At 49.3% G+C, this 13,774-nt stretch overlaps 1 protein-coding gene across 8 annotated transcripts in view; it reads right to left on the minus strand.

Moving 5' to 3' along the window:
• Nucleotides 1-224: 224 nt before the first annotated feature.
• The window catches only part of XPO6 (exportin 6), a 119,180-nt gene continuing 105,630 nt past the window's right edge, over nucleotides 225-13,774 (minus strand). For 7 of the 8 annotated variants that reach the window (XM_035267258.3, XM_035267257.3, XM_078345010.1 and 4 more), the window contains 7 exons: nucleotides 10,121-10,276; nucleotides 8,911-9,025; nucleotides 8,570-8,741; nucleotides 7,122-7,283; nucleotides 4,343-4,441; nucleotides 3,953-4,183; nucleotides 225-870 (listed from right to left, as the gene is read on the minus strand). In XM_035267258.3, the coding sequence (XP_035123149.1) occupies nucleotides 769-870; nucleotides 3,953-4,183; nucleotides 4,343-4,441; nucleotides 7,122-7,283; nucleotides 8,570-8,741; nucleotides 8,911-9,025; nucleotides 10,121-10,276 (1,037 nt within the window). In that variant the 3' untranslated portion in view covers nucleotides 225-768. Of the gene's footprint in view, nucleotides 871-3,952; nucleotides 4,184-4,342; nucleotides 4,442-5,069; nucleotides 5,248-7,121; nucleotides 7,284-8,569; nucleotides 8,742-8,910; nucleotides 9,026-10,120; nucleotides 10,277-13,774 lie in introns of those variants that run through there. The other variant, XM_078345011.1, reaches the window with a different exon arrangement.

Here is a 13,774-nt window from a genome sequence, read left to right on the forward strand (position 1 = left end):
CAACTGTCAGTGAGACCCCTTCTCAGACTCCAGCCTCCCTCTACCACCTGGCCAATCGTTAGCGCTGAGTAAGAGCAGTCAGGAAGATGCCATTAGAAGAGGGTGGGAGGCGCCAGGAGTCAGCGCACTCAGAGCCGCGCGGCGGCCTGCATTCCCACCAGAATGCCCCTTGCCGGGAGCCTGGCCTCAAGGAGGCTGTGAGTAGCAAGCAGCTCCAGCCAGGGTTTCTAGAACAACAACATAGGCATTTTATTTCTTTTCATTAAGCATCTTAGTTTCTTAGTATCACAATGGAATGATGAGAAAACAACAAAAACATGAGTCTTTGTAAATCTCTGACAAAGAGCAGAGACATCAAGGCAATTGGGGCAGGGGAGGCTTGACAGAAGTACCAGAACAGTTCCGACATTACATCTCTCCTTGGCTGGAATGGTGAGAAGGTGGCACTGTCGTGAGCTGTCCTTGGCAATTCTGCCCCATGACTGACATGCGCCTGGTCTGCATGGGCCACCCCCTGGGATTTCCCGGTGCCTCCTGGTACTTGGCCACATGCCCTGGGAGCACTGTCCAGTGCTCAGTGGACCCGGAAGCCAGCTCTGCTGGGTGGCGGCAAGATGTGGAGGAGCAGCAGAGGCAGGTAGCGTTGCTTGGGGCAGGGGAAACCAAGGAGTGTGACCGAGGCCCATCTGGGAGACGTGTGGTGGAAGGTAGGGTTGGCGCAGGTGGCAGCAGCCGAAGTCCATGTCCCCAGGCGGTAGCAGGCCAAGCCTAGAGCTTCACAGTGCCAGGAGGCAGGCTGTCGTTGCAGAGTCTGTAGTAGCGCAGATCGTTGACCAGCCTATGCACATTCTGGGTGAATGACGGCAGGTCCTGGAAGGCAGGGGCATAGCTGCAGCCGGTCACCCACCCAACACAACAGGTCACCCCCCCACCAGACCCCAACGGCTACTTCCATCTCAGAGGGTACAGTGAAGACACGGGGGCACTTTCTAAAACTCAACACTTCTTTTTTGTTTGTTTGTAGAAAGTGATTTATTTAAAAAGAGAGAGAAAAGAAGAAGGAGAGAGAAACAGCTAACTCTCACACTGAGAGAATCCGGAAAGATGGAATCCAGGAGAGGAAAGCAGCTTCCACACTGAGTGGAAGGGAATAGAGAAAGAGATGGAGTTTAGGAGTGAAAGACAGGCTTCCACAAGAGTGTGTGGAAGGGGACCCCTGAGGGGATATCCAGGAGAGAGGAAGATGGCTTCCACAAAGGGAGTGTTCGTGGAAGGGGACCCAAACATGGAGTCCCTCAACACTTCTATTCATTGCTGCACTGCATGTTGCACAGGCTCTGTGCAAGGTGCTGTGGGAGAAAAGGAACAAGAGAAAAACCTCCCTAGGGCCCCCCAGGTGCCAGACACTGCTGCAATCAACATAGAGACATCAACTTGCCTCACTGCCAGCCTGCCACAGGCCCTACCACAACCATAGTCTAAGGACAGGAAGATCAAAGCACCGCACCATGAAGAAGCTGGCCCAGCTCACACAGAAGGGAAGGGGAAGGGGATGGCCCAGATTGGGGCCAGCACACTTTCCCCTGAGTCCAGGCCCTCGAACACAGGCAGGGCTGCGGTGACAGCCCTCTCCTTCACCACAGCCCCTCAAGGGGACATGCACACCCAACGATGTCTGTAGAATCCCTACCACAGGGCTCCAGGCTGCCCCTGCCACTTGGGAGCCACCCAAGCAGCAGCACACATGGTCTTGGGGCCTGCCCCGCTGGGCATAAAGTGGGCCATGCAAAGCCCTGGACAGGCAGTGAGGCCCTGACCTCTGCTGCCATGCACACAGTGAACCCCTGCTTTTCAGTGCAGCATGTTGAATGCCTGCCATGTAGGTCCTGGTGAGGAGTCAGATAGGCCCAGCAAGCGCTGGCAGAGCCAGGAGTAGGGCCAAGCTCACTTTCCTGCCCAACCGCTACTCCTCTTCCAGAACTCTGTTGAAAGCCTGCCTCTTCCCCAAGGCTGCACAGATGCCTCCTATTTCCTGGTCCCAGCAGTTCTCTGCTTCCGGGAAGTGCGTGCAGGCTCTGGGGCCACAACACCCAGATCTGCCTCCTGCTTCCCGGCTCTACCGCTTACAAGTTTTGTTAACTGCTCACCGTTCTGAGCCCGGGCCATCTGTGAAATGGGGGAGTAACAGGACCTACACTTCAGAGGCTTGTTGGAAGGCTTCCTCAAGCCAGGACATGTCTCATGCTTGGCAAAGTGTGGTCCACAGAGAGTACTGTATTGGCCTGTCTACCATGAAAGAACTGAAGGCTGGGACTGGTGCCCCAGCTCCTGGCCAACAATTTAGAAGCAGCTGGCTTCAAACACATAGTCAATGAATGAATGGAAGGTGGTGATTCTTTTATTTCACCCTCAAAAAACCAACTAAGGGATGTCTTTTAAATCAGTGGCTCCCAAATGCCAAACCAGAATTTCCTGGGTAGAACACAGAAGTCTGTTTCTCTATTTTTAATAAGCACCCCAGGTGCTTCTGATATACAACTTGATTTTTTTTTTTCTTAAAGACAGAGTCCTGCTCTGTCACCCAGACTGGAGTGCAGTGGCACAATCTCTGCTCACTGCAACCTCTACCTCCCAGGTTCAAGAGATTCTTGTGCCTCAGCCTCCAGAGTAGCTGGAATTACAGGCGTGCGCCACCACACCTGGCTAATTTTTGTATTTTTAGTAGAGACGGAGTTTTGCCATTGGTCAGGCTGGTCTCAAAGCCCTAAGCTCAAGTGATATGCCTGCCTGGGCTTTCCAAAGTGCTGACATTACAGACATGAGCCACTGCACCCAGCCTATAACTAGATTTTGAAACCACAGCTTTAAATCAAAAGTTGACTGATACTGATGTCATTAGCTGATCATTACGTATTAAGATCTGGCCTCTAGGAAAAGGAAAAAAATTTCCCAGGGGCTGAAGTGAACTGGAAGAGGCTTAGGGGAGAACAGGTCCCAAGGAAAGAAGATCCCAAGACAAAGGAGAGGAGGATGAACAAAAGCAAAAGCTCCCCTGCCACATGTGGCAAATGAGAAAACAGGCGACTGGGTTCACGCCGGCGAGAGAGCAGTGCATGCGTCTGAGCACTACGGTGGAGCCGTGGACAAGCTGCTTCACAGAGGACTCAGGTCAAGAACCCCAAGAGGACCAGGGAGAAAATGATTTCTTCTCCTCATTTCATCAAGTATAAAGTGGTACAAGGAAAAGTTCCCAGAAGAGCCTATCAGGCAAGAGAGAAGCCTGGCCACCTGACACAGGAAAAGAACAGGACAGCCCCCATCAGGGAAGGAAGCCCCAGGCACTGTCAGGCTCCAACAAAAGATGGCCTCTCACCTGTGCCCCACAGGTGGGGACAGCCCACCTGACAGTCCCTGCACAGGTGGCAGCAATGGGACAAGAGGGTGAGTACTAGGAGGGCTCCTCCCAGGACCTGGCAGCAACTCAGCGCAAGCTGAGCTGGGGCCAGTCTGGAAAGATCCCAAGACAGGCCAGGTGGTCTCACTGGGTCCCACCTCTAACTCTGGGGGCCCAAAGGTGCAGCTCCCAAGCACCAACCATCTCAGCCTGAATGCAAGTCTGGGCACACTCCAATGCTGGCCCCACTGGGACTCGTCACCCAGGAGGGAGAATGGCAGGACCCTGGGTATGAACAAAGATGCCAAGAGAAATGGAGGGGCTGTAGGGCCAGGAACTCAGGGCCTCCATGGCTGAGACACCAAGACTGGGGAAAGGGCTGTGCCCCTCAATCCAGCCACAGCACTGGGTCAGCAGGTAGCTCGCAAGCTGCCATCAAGCTGCAGGGTGGGCAAAGACCACACCCAGAGGCCCCAACATGCCCCTCCTTGCTGCACAGGTTCCAGGCTTGAGTGCCCACTCTGCCCTCCACTTAGCCCAGCCCCTTTCCCTCCTTACCCGATCCATCTTGAAATTCCGGCCTAGCACACTTTTCTGGTTGGCATCCACACCATCGCAGCTGGTCAGGAACTCTGGGAGGAAGGCGGCAAAGAAGCCATCGAAGTCAACGGAGGCCATGTTGTAGATGGCGATGCCGATCTCCTCCTGCAGAAGATCGTGGGACTTGTGGACCAGGACCTGGAGCAGCACGTTCACAAACTGGAACAGCATGGCGGTCCGGAAGATCTTCTGCAGGCAGAGAGAGCGGGTGAGTGGCAGCTGGGCCCCCAGGGGCCTGTCCCGGCTCCCATCCACTTTCTGTCACACTCTCAGGTGAGTGGACTGAGGGTGGGATGCAGGCCATGACGCCCCGGATGAAGGAATTTTTCCAAGAGCTGGGGCACTTACCTTGTGGTACAGCTTCTGCTTGGTGTTGAGAGTCTCCAAGTAGAAGAGATTTTGTTTAAAAAGGTGGATGTCGGGCTGGAGAAACGACTGTCCGAAAGCCTAGGAAATAAGACCACCATTTTATAAACTGCATTTAAACTCCCCAAGACCAAGTGCTTCTGTGATGTCTACCCCATACCAGAAGAACAAGCGTCGGGGCCAGGGCACCCACCGTCCTGATGCTTCTGGCCCGCAGCTCAGACCTCTGGGACACTCCTCCTAAGTCTCAGAGCTAACCTCTCCCCCACAAGGCCTTGCTTCTTATTACGGCCTCATATATACCTTCTGTAACCAACCTCTAGGAATTCATCACAGGACCTGGCCGTGAATCAAGAAGCTCACACCTCTAGTCAAATCCTTCAGCAATCTCAGCAGACACTGAAGCCTGCCTGCCTGCCTGCCTGCTTCCCCTCAAGCCAAGCAATCCCCTCCCTTACCCTCCTCCTTGCATCCCATGTCTCATAAGCCACGAGCTCCTAGAGGCTCCTTCAGGGAGCCTCTACCTGGAGCTTAAGCCCCTGCCTGGGAGCTAAGCAAAGCATTTTTAAACCGCTTTGGAATTTCTGGGTATAAAAGTTACTAGTTCAGTCCAGGCACGGAAGCTCAACACTTATAATCCCAGCACTCTGGGAGGTTGAGGTGGGCAGATCATTGAAGGTCGGGAGTTCAAGACTAGGCTGGCCAACATGGTAAAACCCCATCTCTACTAAAAATACAAAAATTAGCCAGGCATGGTCGCAGGCACCTGTAATCCCAGCTACTCAGGAGACTGAGGCAGGAGAATCACCTGAACTGAGGAGGGAGAAGTTGCAGTGAGCCAAGATCCTACCACTGTACTCTAGCCTGGACAACAGAGCAAGACTCATCTCAAAAAAAAAAAAAAGAAAGTTATTAGTTCAGGAGCAAAAGAAACACCCCGCAAACCGAAGCAAAGTACCCTGCTCCAACTGAAAGTGACCATGGTGCAGTGGGGGAGGCCGGTGGTCTGCAGGAAACCCCTACAAATAAGTGGCAACTGCTTTGTCATTCTGTCCCTGGGCCCCTAAGCTGCCGGAGGGGACCCTGTAATCCCTGCAGCAGGAATGAGATCTCCATGGTAACCAATAGTTTCCACTTACTCACTGTTCAAGTTAGGTTCATGGAAATGTAACAGAGTAAAACTTTTGAGGTTTATCTTTCTATGAATTCTGACCTACCTGTGGAGTTGTGCCACCACCATCACAACCAAGACACAGGACACTTCCACCACCCGGAACCTCCCTCACACCCCCAACCCCAGGCAATCACTGTTCATTATCTCTCCCTATGGTTCTGCCTTTTCTGGAATGTCATATCATGGCATGTAATCCTACTGTGCATAGCCTTTGGGGTCTAGCTTCTTCCACCTGGCAGAATGCATGTGAAACTCATCTATGCTGCCGACTGTACCAAGGATCCACGCTTCCTTACTGCCGGGTGCCAGTCCTTAGAGGCGCACACGAGCCTGTTCATCCATTCAGCTGCTGGATACTCAAATTGTTTCCAGTTTTTGGCAATTATGAAAGAGCTTCTATAAACATCTGTGTACAGGTTGTGTGAACACATGCTTTCATTTACCTTGGGTAAAATACTTAGAAGTGAGATTGCTAGGTCATACAGGAACTACACATTTAACTTTGTAAGAAACTGCCTAACTGTGAAACTATTCTCCAAAGTGGCTTTCACCAGCCCCTAGTGGGGGACCAGGCACCACCTGCCAAAGAAGTCTTCCAGGCAAGGACAGCGTTCAAGAGAAAGATAGGTGGGGCGCAAACACTCAAGTACTGCAGACCTGAGGCCTTGTTGGGTACCAGGATGGAAAGGCCAGTGCTAGAACATGTGCTTGAAAACAATTTCAACACAAGGGTCAATGAGAGACAGAGAGAGAGAGAGAGAGAGAGAGAGAGAGAGAGAGACAGACAGAGAGAGAGAGAGAGAGAGAGACAGACAGAGAGAGAGAGAGAGTGTGTGTGTGTATGTGTGTGCATGTCCACGTGCATGCTGTGTGCTAGCAGGGAGCTGGAGGGAGGGTGGAAATCCCTCTCACTTCCCCATGGAAAAGCATGCAGTGAATAGACAAAAAGAGACCCCCTCCCCCAAACCTAGACTCAGATGAAAACATCAGACACCTGAGTGCAGACCCTGGGAGCATGCGTGAAGCAGCCACAGAGCAGGGAGGCTTATCCTGGTGAAGGGATGCCATCCCAGTTTTCCACAGCAAGGGGTGCTCAGCCCCCAGAGAGTGCACTCTCTCAGATGGACAATTGCGCCTGCCCTGAATGTGAATGCTACCTCGTAGGGCAGTGTTTGTCCCAGTGTGGTCAGAGTCAGAACCACAGTGCAGGTCTGGAGACCTCCTGCGGAGACTCCTATTCAGGCAGTTTCCTGCTAAGGAAGCCCCAGGTAACTCTGGCACAGGCAGGCTCTTTAGACTTGGGGAAACAATGCTACACAGTCAGCGGAACTGACATTATCAAGCATCTCCAAATGTCATGCACTTTCTGTATGTCATCTCATTTAACCTCACAACAACCTGTGACAGGCAATATTAGCTCCACTTTACAGATGAAGAAACTGAGGCTACAAGAAAGTAATGCACTTCATCAATACTAAGAGGCAGAACTGAGCTTCAGAGTCGAGGCTGTGGGGCTTCAAAGACAGGACTCGTTGCAGTGGCCAGGTCAGAGGAAATCACCCAGCAGCCTCCCTGCCCCCATGTTACCTGCATGATGGCACTGAACTGGGGCTCATTCTCCATCTGCTCCTCAGCGATCCCCCTCTGGACACTGGCCAGCACAGTGGACTTGAAGAAATACCTCCAGTTGTGATGGAGCGTCCGGAAAAGGAGTTCAAACAGCTCGGCCTTCACATCAGGAGAGGGACGCTGCAAAGACACAGACGCTCAGACCTGCAGCTTGGGGAGCCACTCCAGCCTGGGCCTGGGGCAGTAAAGACGCCTAGGAGATGCCTGGTGACAGCAAGCTGAATGTCAACATTCCACCCACATGCCTGTCACTGCCTGGGCAAAAGACATCCAGGCCCTGGAGTCAACAGTTCACACTGCAAGTTCCTCAGCAGAGACAGGGCCCATATTTGAGAGGGAATGCATGGGTCAGTGCCAAGGGCCCTTTTTTTCTCATAGCACTCAGCTTTCACACTAGGAAAAAGGCTACCAGTGGATGAACAATTAGGAGTGCGGATTTGCTGTTCTATTCGATCTGTCAGATCTTCTTGCTTGTTTCTTTTCCCAGGATAAAAAATGCTGTCCCGCTAACCTGTTGGTCTTACACAACCACAGAGGCTAAAGACAGACCCAATGCCTTAAAGCGATTCTGCTCCCCAGAGAAGAGGAGGGTTTAAAGAGCACTTGGGAACCAGGCTCAGTGGACCAGTCTCCTCTTTCCTGGCAGCCGGGACTCTGAGAGGAAGTAGACGAGAAGGGGCAGGCTTAGCAGTGTTTTCTCATTGAATCCAACTCCCCAATCCCTTATTCCACAGACGTCTCTGTGGAATTCAAAACTAGAAGGCCCACATATATTCAATTCAACCTTGATTAAAATTAAACAGACACCAGGGGCCACAAGTGTCCACAGAAGCCTCACAGGTCCAGAGTGTTTCATAATACACGGCAACCAGACCTGTCCCAGTCTCAGTTCAGTTAAAGGCTAGCTCTTTTCTTTATATGACTATTACCAAAAATTGAAATTAAATCTGTACTTATTCTGGGTCTTGTCATGCTGCATGCCTGCCTGTTTTCTAAGAAGAACAAAGGGCTTTCCTGTAACAATGAAAGGTTTGTTTGAATGGTTCCAAGCACCTGCCTTGTATCCTCAAGACCATGAATGTTTCTAATAGGAAAGTGCGTACGTTAGAATGTTTGCTGTACAGAAAACCAGTCACTTAAAGGTATAACTTATTTGCCACAGGAAACTGATCTTAGCAACTGACCCTGTGGAATAACTGCTATGCTTATACTAGACTAGCTCCAATGAACTCGATCAATATAAAAGGACTGTACCATGCTAAAGGGCTTCTTCCTTGGGAAAAACTACTTTATAAGCATATTAAACTAACAAATGAACTTTAAAACGCAATGCATTTTCTGTGAAATCTCATTCCCTTCCCCATCTAGAGATGGGAGGCCACAGAGATGACTGCCTGAGCCCCTACCTCGGCGATGATGGGATACACCTGCTCCATGCACAGGGCGATGATGCTGGGGAGAAAGGGCTTGAACACCTGGCCTGGCTCCTGGACCACCACTTGGAGGATCTTCAGGAACTTCTCCACCACCCGGCATCCGGTGCTGCCCTCATGCAGGATGCTCTCGGCTAACTGCTCTCTACAAATGAGAGAGCCACACAGTGAGCAACCGCATGTTTCTCTGGGGGCCAGCATGAAACCCCATGCTTGTGGCAAGTGCAGAACAGGAGCCAAAAGCCACACTTTGTCACCACACCCACTACTTCTCCCTTGAATCTGAAAACCATGGATGGTGGGTCTGTTGTTACCTGGTAAACATGTTGAGGAAAGTCTGTATAATTTGCTCAGTGAAAGGCACACCCATCTGTACTCTAAGGCCTCGAAATAGAGTGAGGAAGAAGCTCAGCATCTCATCAGTCACATCTGAGGAAAGGGACAGAGACACCGTCAGAGGCTTGCACATAGTCAGAACCAGAATTCTGGGCTTCATCGACCTGCTCCTGCAATCTGCACTATCAGCTTTCTCTACGGCTTCCTGCTGGAAATATTTCCCCAACACCATCAGGGCCAGTGATAGAAAGTGGAAAATGATTAGGGAGAAAATAGTTCTTGTACAGGGAACCTCCACCTGGTGGCTCACTACAGGAAATGTAGGGCATCTCGAACCTCCCTCACTGCCTGACATCCAGTGACAGTTAGAGTTTCATTAGAGAGGGATCACTTTGTGCCCACACTGAAGAAACAGCTCAACTGGGTCAACACCTGAGTGCTCCAGCCATTTCCCTCTATGACTAATAATCCCTGCAGCTGGGTCAGGGGTTAAGTGGCTGAAAGTGGATAATGAAGGTGTATTCAGGGTGCATGGCCCTGGTCCATTAAATGGATTAATTGCAGAAAATACCAGTTATATATAGCGCAGTTTCACTTCCAGATCTCAACAATCAACTTGTGTAGTGTGTTTCAGCTCTAACTGCACACAATCTGCTTGCAAGAGGCAATCAATGAATATTTGCTGACTGAGAAGTGCTTGATATTTCTCTTGTAAACTGACAAGACTACTATAATGCTCTCATGAGAGCTGGGCAGGTACATCCACAGAGCTAGAGAGGCCCTCTGTCATTGACAGTGAGACAGTGACAGAGGAGGGTAAGGGGAATGATCTTGGCAAATGCACCTTGCCACAAAATAAGAAGAACTAAGCCAAAAAAGCTCTCTCGTATGATGCCCCTATTACTCTCTCATCCATTTCTGTTCAGCAAGGCAAGCATCCTCAAGTGATGCAATGCCACACGACGCACGTACCAAGGCCCATATGGAGGCTCTGCTTACTTTTCCATGGGGTCTTGGCCCCAGACTCCCCAAATAAACATCACTGCCCTTTCCCTTCAGTACTTGGTTTCCTTGCATGGAGCAAGTCAAGGCCTGTCCTGCACCAACTCTGTGTGCTCTCAGATCTAAGCGGGCATTCTGACCCTTGTTAGCACGGCCCACCAGTGAGGCCTCTGGGCCAGCTCCTACCTGACTGGTGGATAAAAGCTGGAAAGAGGGCCAGGGAGACCTGAACGGATTCCTGCAGCGACTGGTAGCAAATCTGTCGAGACTTGGTGGACTCCCCCGAGATATTCTCCACGATATCTTCTAAGACGCTCAGTGTCTGGTGGATAATCACTTTGGCTGCAAATCAAGATGAGTTGCAGGTTATGAGCTGTCTGAGGAGAAAGCATGGTAAGAGGAGACACAAGGGAAGGGGAGGAAACTGCAAAGGTACCAAGAAGATGCTCACAAAGAGTCTCACTAAAGGAACAGTCTCTTGATTAAAATATAAATTATTCTCTCTTTTTTATGTTTTTGTTTTTACTATTATTCCTGCCAGGACTCCAGATGCCTGAAGTGTGTGTTGGGGAGAAGATGCCTGTCTGCTTGCTCAGGTTTTTCCCTCTCTTTTGCCTCTGGCCATCAGCAACAAGTCCACAGAATAAAAAGATAAATAAATGTACCCCCAGGTTGGGTGCCTTGGATTTAATCAAATCTAAAAGACAGTGAATAGACTGGTGAGAAAATGAATGTCATAAGGTCATGACCACAGGCCAGTATGGACACATGCAGCTCAAACCTTGTCCCTCAGTAGCACACTACTCCATCCCAGACACCTGCCATGCACATGTAATGGTGCTGGGTGTAGGAATAACTTGCCTGATCCATCTTCAGCCTATTAGGCCTATAGCTTGATAAGACATATAATTATTGTTATGTTATTGACAATATATAATGCTGACACTACCGTGACCTGAGATGACTTCTGACTCCATATAGCACACAGGGAAAACAGATGTAGTGGGCAGCAAACAGGCCAGAGGTCAAAGTGCCTTAGCTATGAACTACAGGTGACCCGAAGGCTACATGGCGCGGGCAGGACCCTCATCCGTTAGGGAGAGCCGACAGCCTCACCCGGGCAGCACTGAAGTGGGGATCAGAGAAAAGGTTCTGAACGATGCTAGCAGGGTGCAAGCCATCAAAGAAAATCTAGGATGGGGATGCTGCCATCGCTCCTGTGTGAGTGGAGTCACCCCCTAAAGATGCAGAGTTTCCCACCAGCCTCTCCAAGGTGACGCCATTGGCTCAGCCTGAGCCTAGCACACTCAACCTTGGCTCCACCAGAAGCTGAGCCAGATCTGGGCTGAGAGCCGCCCCCACCTGGCAGCACTCTCTGGGTCCCCAAAACCTCAGTGCTCAGCAGCCTCTATGGGGCTGCAGCAGCTTTGAGGAGGGGGTACAGCAGAAAGACATGCTCAGGAGGCAGATGGAGGCTGGCCTGGCCCTACCACTGCCTCATCTGAAAACCTGGATAGAGAGTATCACTGCACTCACAGGGCTGAGGGTGAAGGAAGACGCTTCTCGCCACAGGCCTGGTTCCCCAGTCACAGTGACACTGAGAGTAAAGGAAAGGCACACCCACACTGCCGAGCAGGGAGCCGCCCACAACTACAACAAGCACATGGACTTCTACCAAGCCAGGAAACCATTCTCAGGGCAGCCACTTCCTCAAGAACGCACGGGCCACAGGGGAAGCAGTTTAGGGAGAAAAACCAACAGTCAAGAGACCAAAAGCTGATCTCGGGCATTTAAGGAAATTGAAACGAGGACAAAAGATGTATTTATAAAAATGTAGAAGTAAAAAAATGAAAGCACTGTAAGTATGTAATAACAGGAGAACGGGTAGGCAACTTGTATTTCCATGGGACAGGGCATTATAAAACCATCACAAACCTTTTTGTTGTTGTTGTTGTTGTTTTCAAGCAGAAAGAGGCAATGCAGCAAAGTGGTACAAAACACAGTAGCTAGAGCCATTCAGACCCAAGTCCAACTCTTGACCGCACCCACTTTCTCTATGGTCCTGGGCAATTACGCCTGCCAAGCACCTTCCTAATGGACAGACCCGCAGGCACCCAGACTGAGCACCACCAAGGATGGGACAGACAAAAGTAATGCAAGAGGAAATACAAACACGAACACACACCACTACACCACAACCTACTGGAAACAATCAGGCAAAACAAGGCTATGAGACACACTACAGGAAAACAGGCCTGGACTCCAAAAAGGCCAGAGTTACCAAGGACAAAAACCAGGGATGCCTTTCTGTATCAAAGGAGACTAAAGAGATATAATAACCAAACACAATGAAACCATCCTAGATTATAGCCTAGATTTTTTTAAAAGCAAAAAAGCACAATTTGGTAACAACTGGGGAAAATGTTAATGTGGCTACATGTTAAATAACATGACTGCTAACAATGTTTAATCATCTTGTTCTGTATAGATACAAAGGTTAAGTATTCAGGGACCAAGTGTCAATTATCTGCAGCTTAAATAGCTGGGTTTTAAGAAAGTGTGTTGCAGAGAAGAGAGCACAAACGTGGCAAAAAATCACAATTAGTGAATCTGGGTGAACAAGATGCAGTTATTCATTTTCTTATTCCTTTGGCTATTCTGTTGGTTTGAGAAACAAAATATAAAGTTGAGATGGGAAAAATGAAACTTTCCAAACTTCATTCAATACTGTGGAATGAGGATAGACATACCTCACAGCATTACACTGCAAATCACATGAAATAATGTATACAAAGTGCTCAACCAATGCCTGCACACAGTCAGCACAAATGTGAGCTTTGTGCTCACTGAAGACGTCAGCCATATACTACACTGCAAATCCTTTCAGCACACGGTGGCATCACACTTCCCTGCCCTAGGAGTTAAGCCAGGGCCATGTAGCTGGCTCTGGCCAAGGAAACAGAAGTGGAAGTAGTAAGTAGGGCAAAAGCTTTAAGAACCACTATGCAATTCACCACAATCCTTCCAGAGCGCACAAACTGAAATGAAGCCTTCCTCAGACTGGGTCATTACGTGACCTCCCAACCCTGCATGACCCAAACTGGACAGGTAGTATGAGCAACAAATCCTCTTTCTTCTTGTAGTAAGCCACTTCACTTCTGCGGTTGTTACCACTGAGCATATCCTCACCCATGCAGACCGACATAACTCCCATGTAAGATAGAATGTGGAAAGGAGACCATTACACATGATAAAGCATGACCCCACAACAGCTAGATGCAAGCCCTGGACGAGTTCCTTAATCTTCCAGACCTCAGTTTCCTCATGCTAATCATCAATCAAGATAATAACAGTACGAAATTCATAAGGCTGATGTGAGAACTGAATGAATTACTGATTTTTCAAAAATACTTAGAACCAGGAACAGAACAACACCAGACTTTGAAAGCTGATGCTGGCATAGCCAGAGCTTTGATGATGGATCAACATCAAGAGCCGGCGTACAGAGTATACCCTCAATATGTCAGCTACTCTCATTCAGCTACATAACCATGAAGAATATTTTAAAACAGAAAAGAGAAGGTAAGAAGAAAGCATGTAAAATGGTTACTTTCTAAAATGTTAAAACTAGTCAGATTTAGGAGTTACTTTTTCCTTATTTATATTATTCTATTTTAATATATTTGTACAATATGCATATGTTAATCTTCCTGGTTATAAAAGTAGTGTTTTTAAAAAACAGTAGAGTATTTACTATTTCTGACATTTCACAAAGCATTTTTGCTGACATTCTATAAATGGCACCATCTAATAATCTTCTATTATTTTCTTTTTGTGAAG

This window comes from Callithrix jacchus, chromosome 12 (genome assembly GCF_049354715.1).
Source record: "Callithrix jacchus isolate 240 chromosome 12, calJac240_pri, whole genome shotgun sequence".
NCBI classification, from domain to species: Eukaryota; Metazoa; Chordata; class Mammalia; order Primates; family Cebidae; genus Callithrix; species Callithrix jacchus.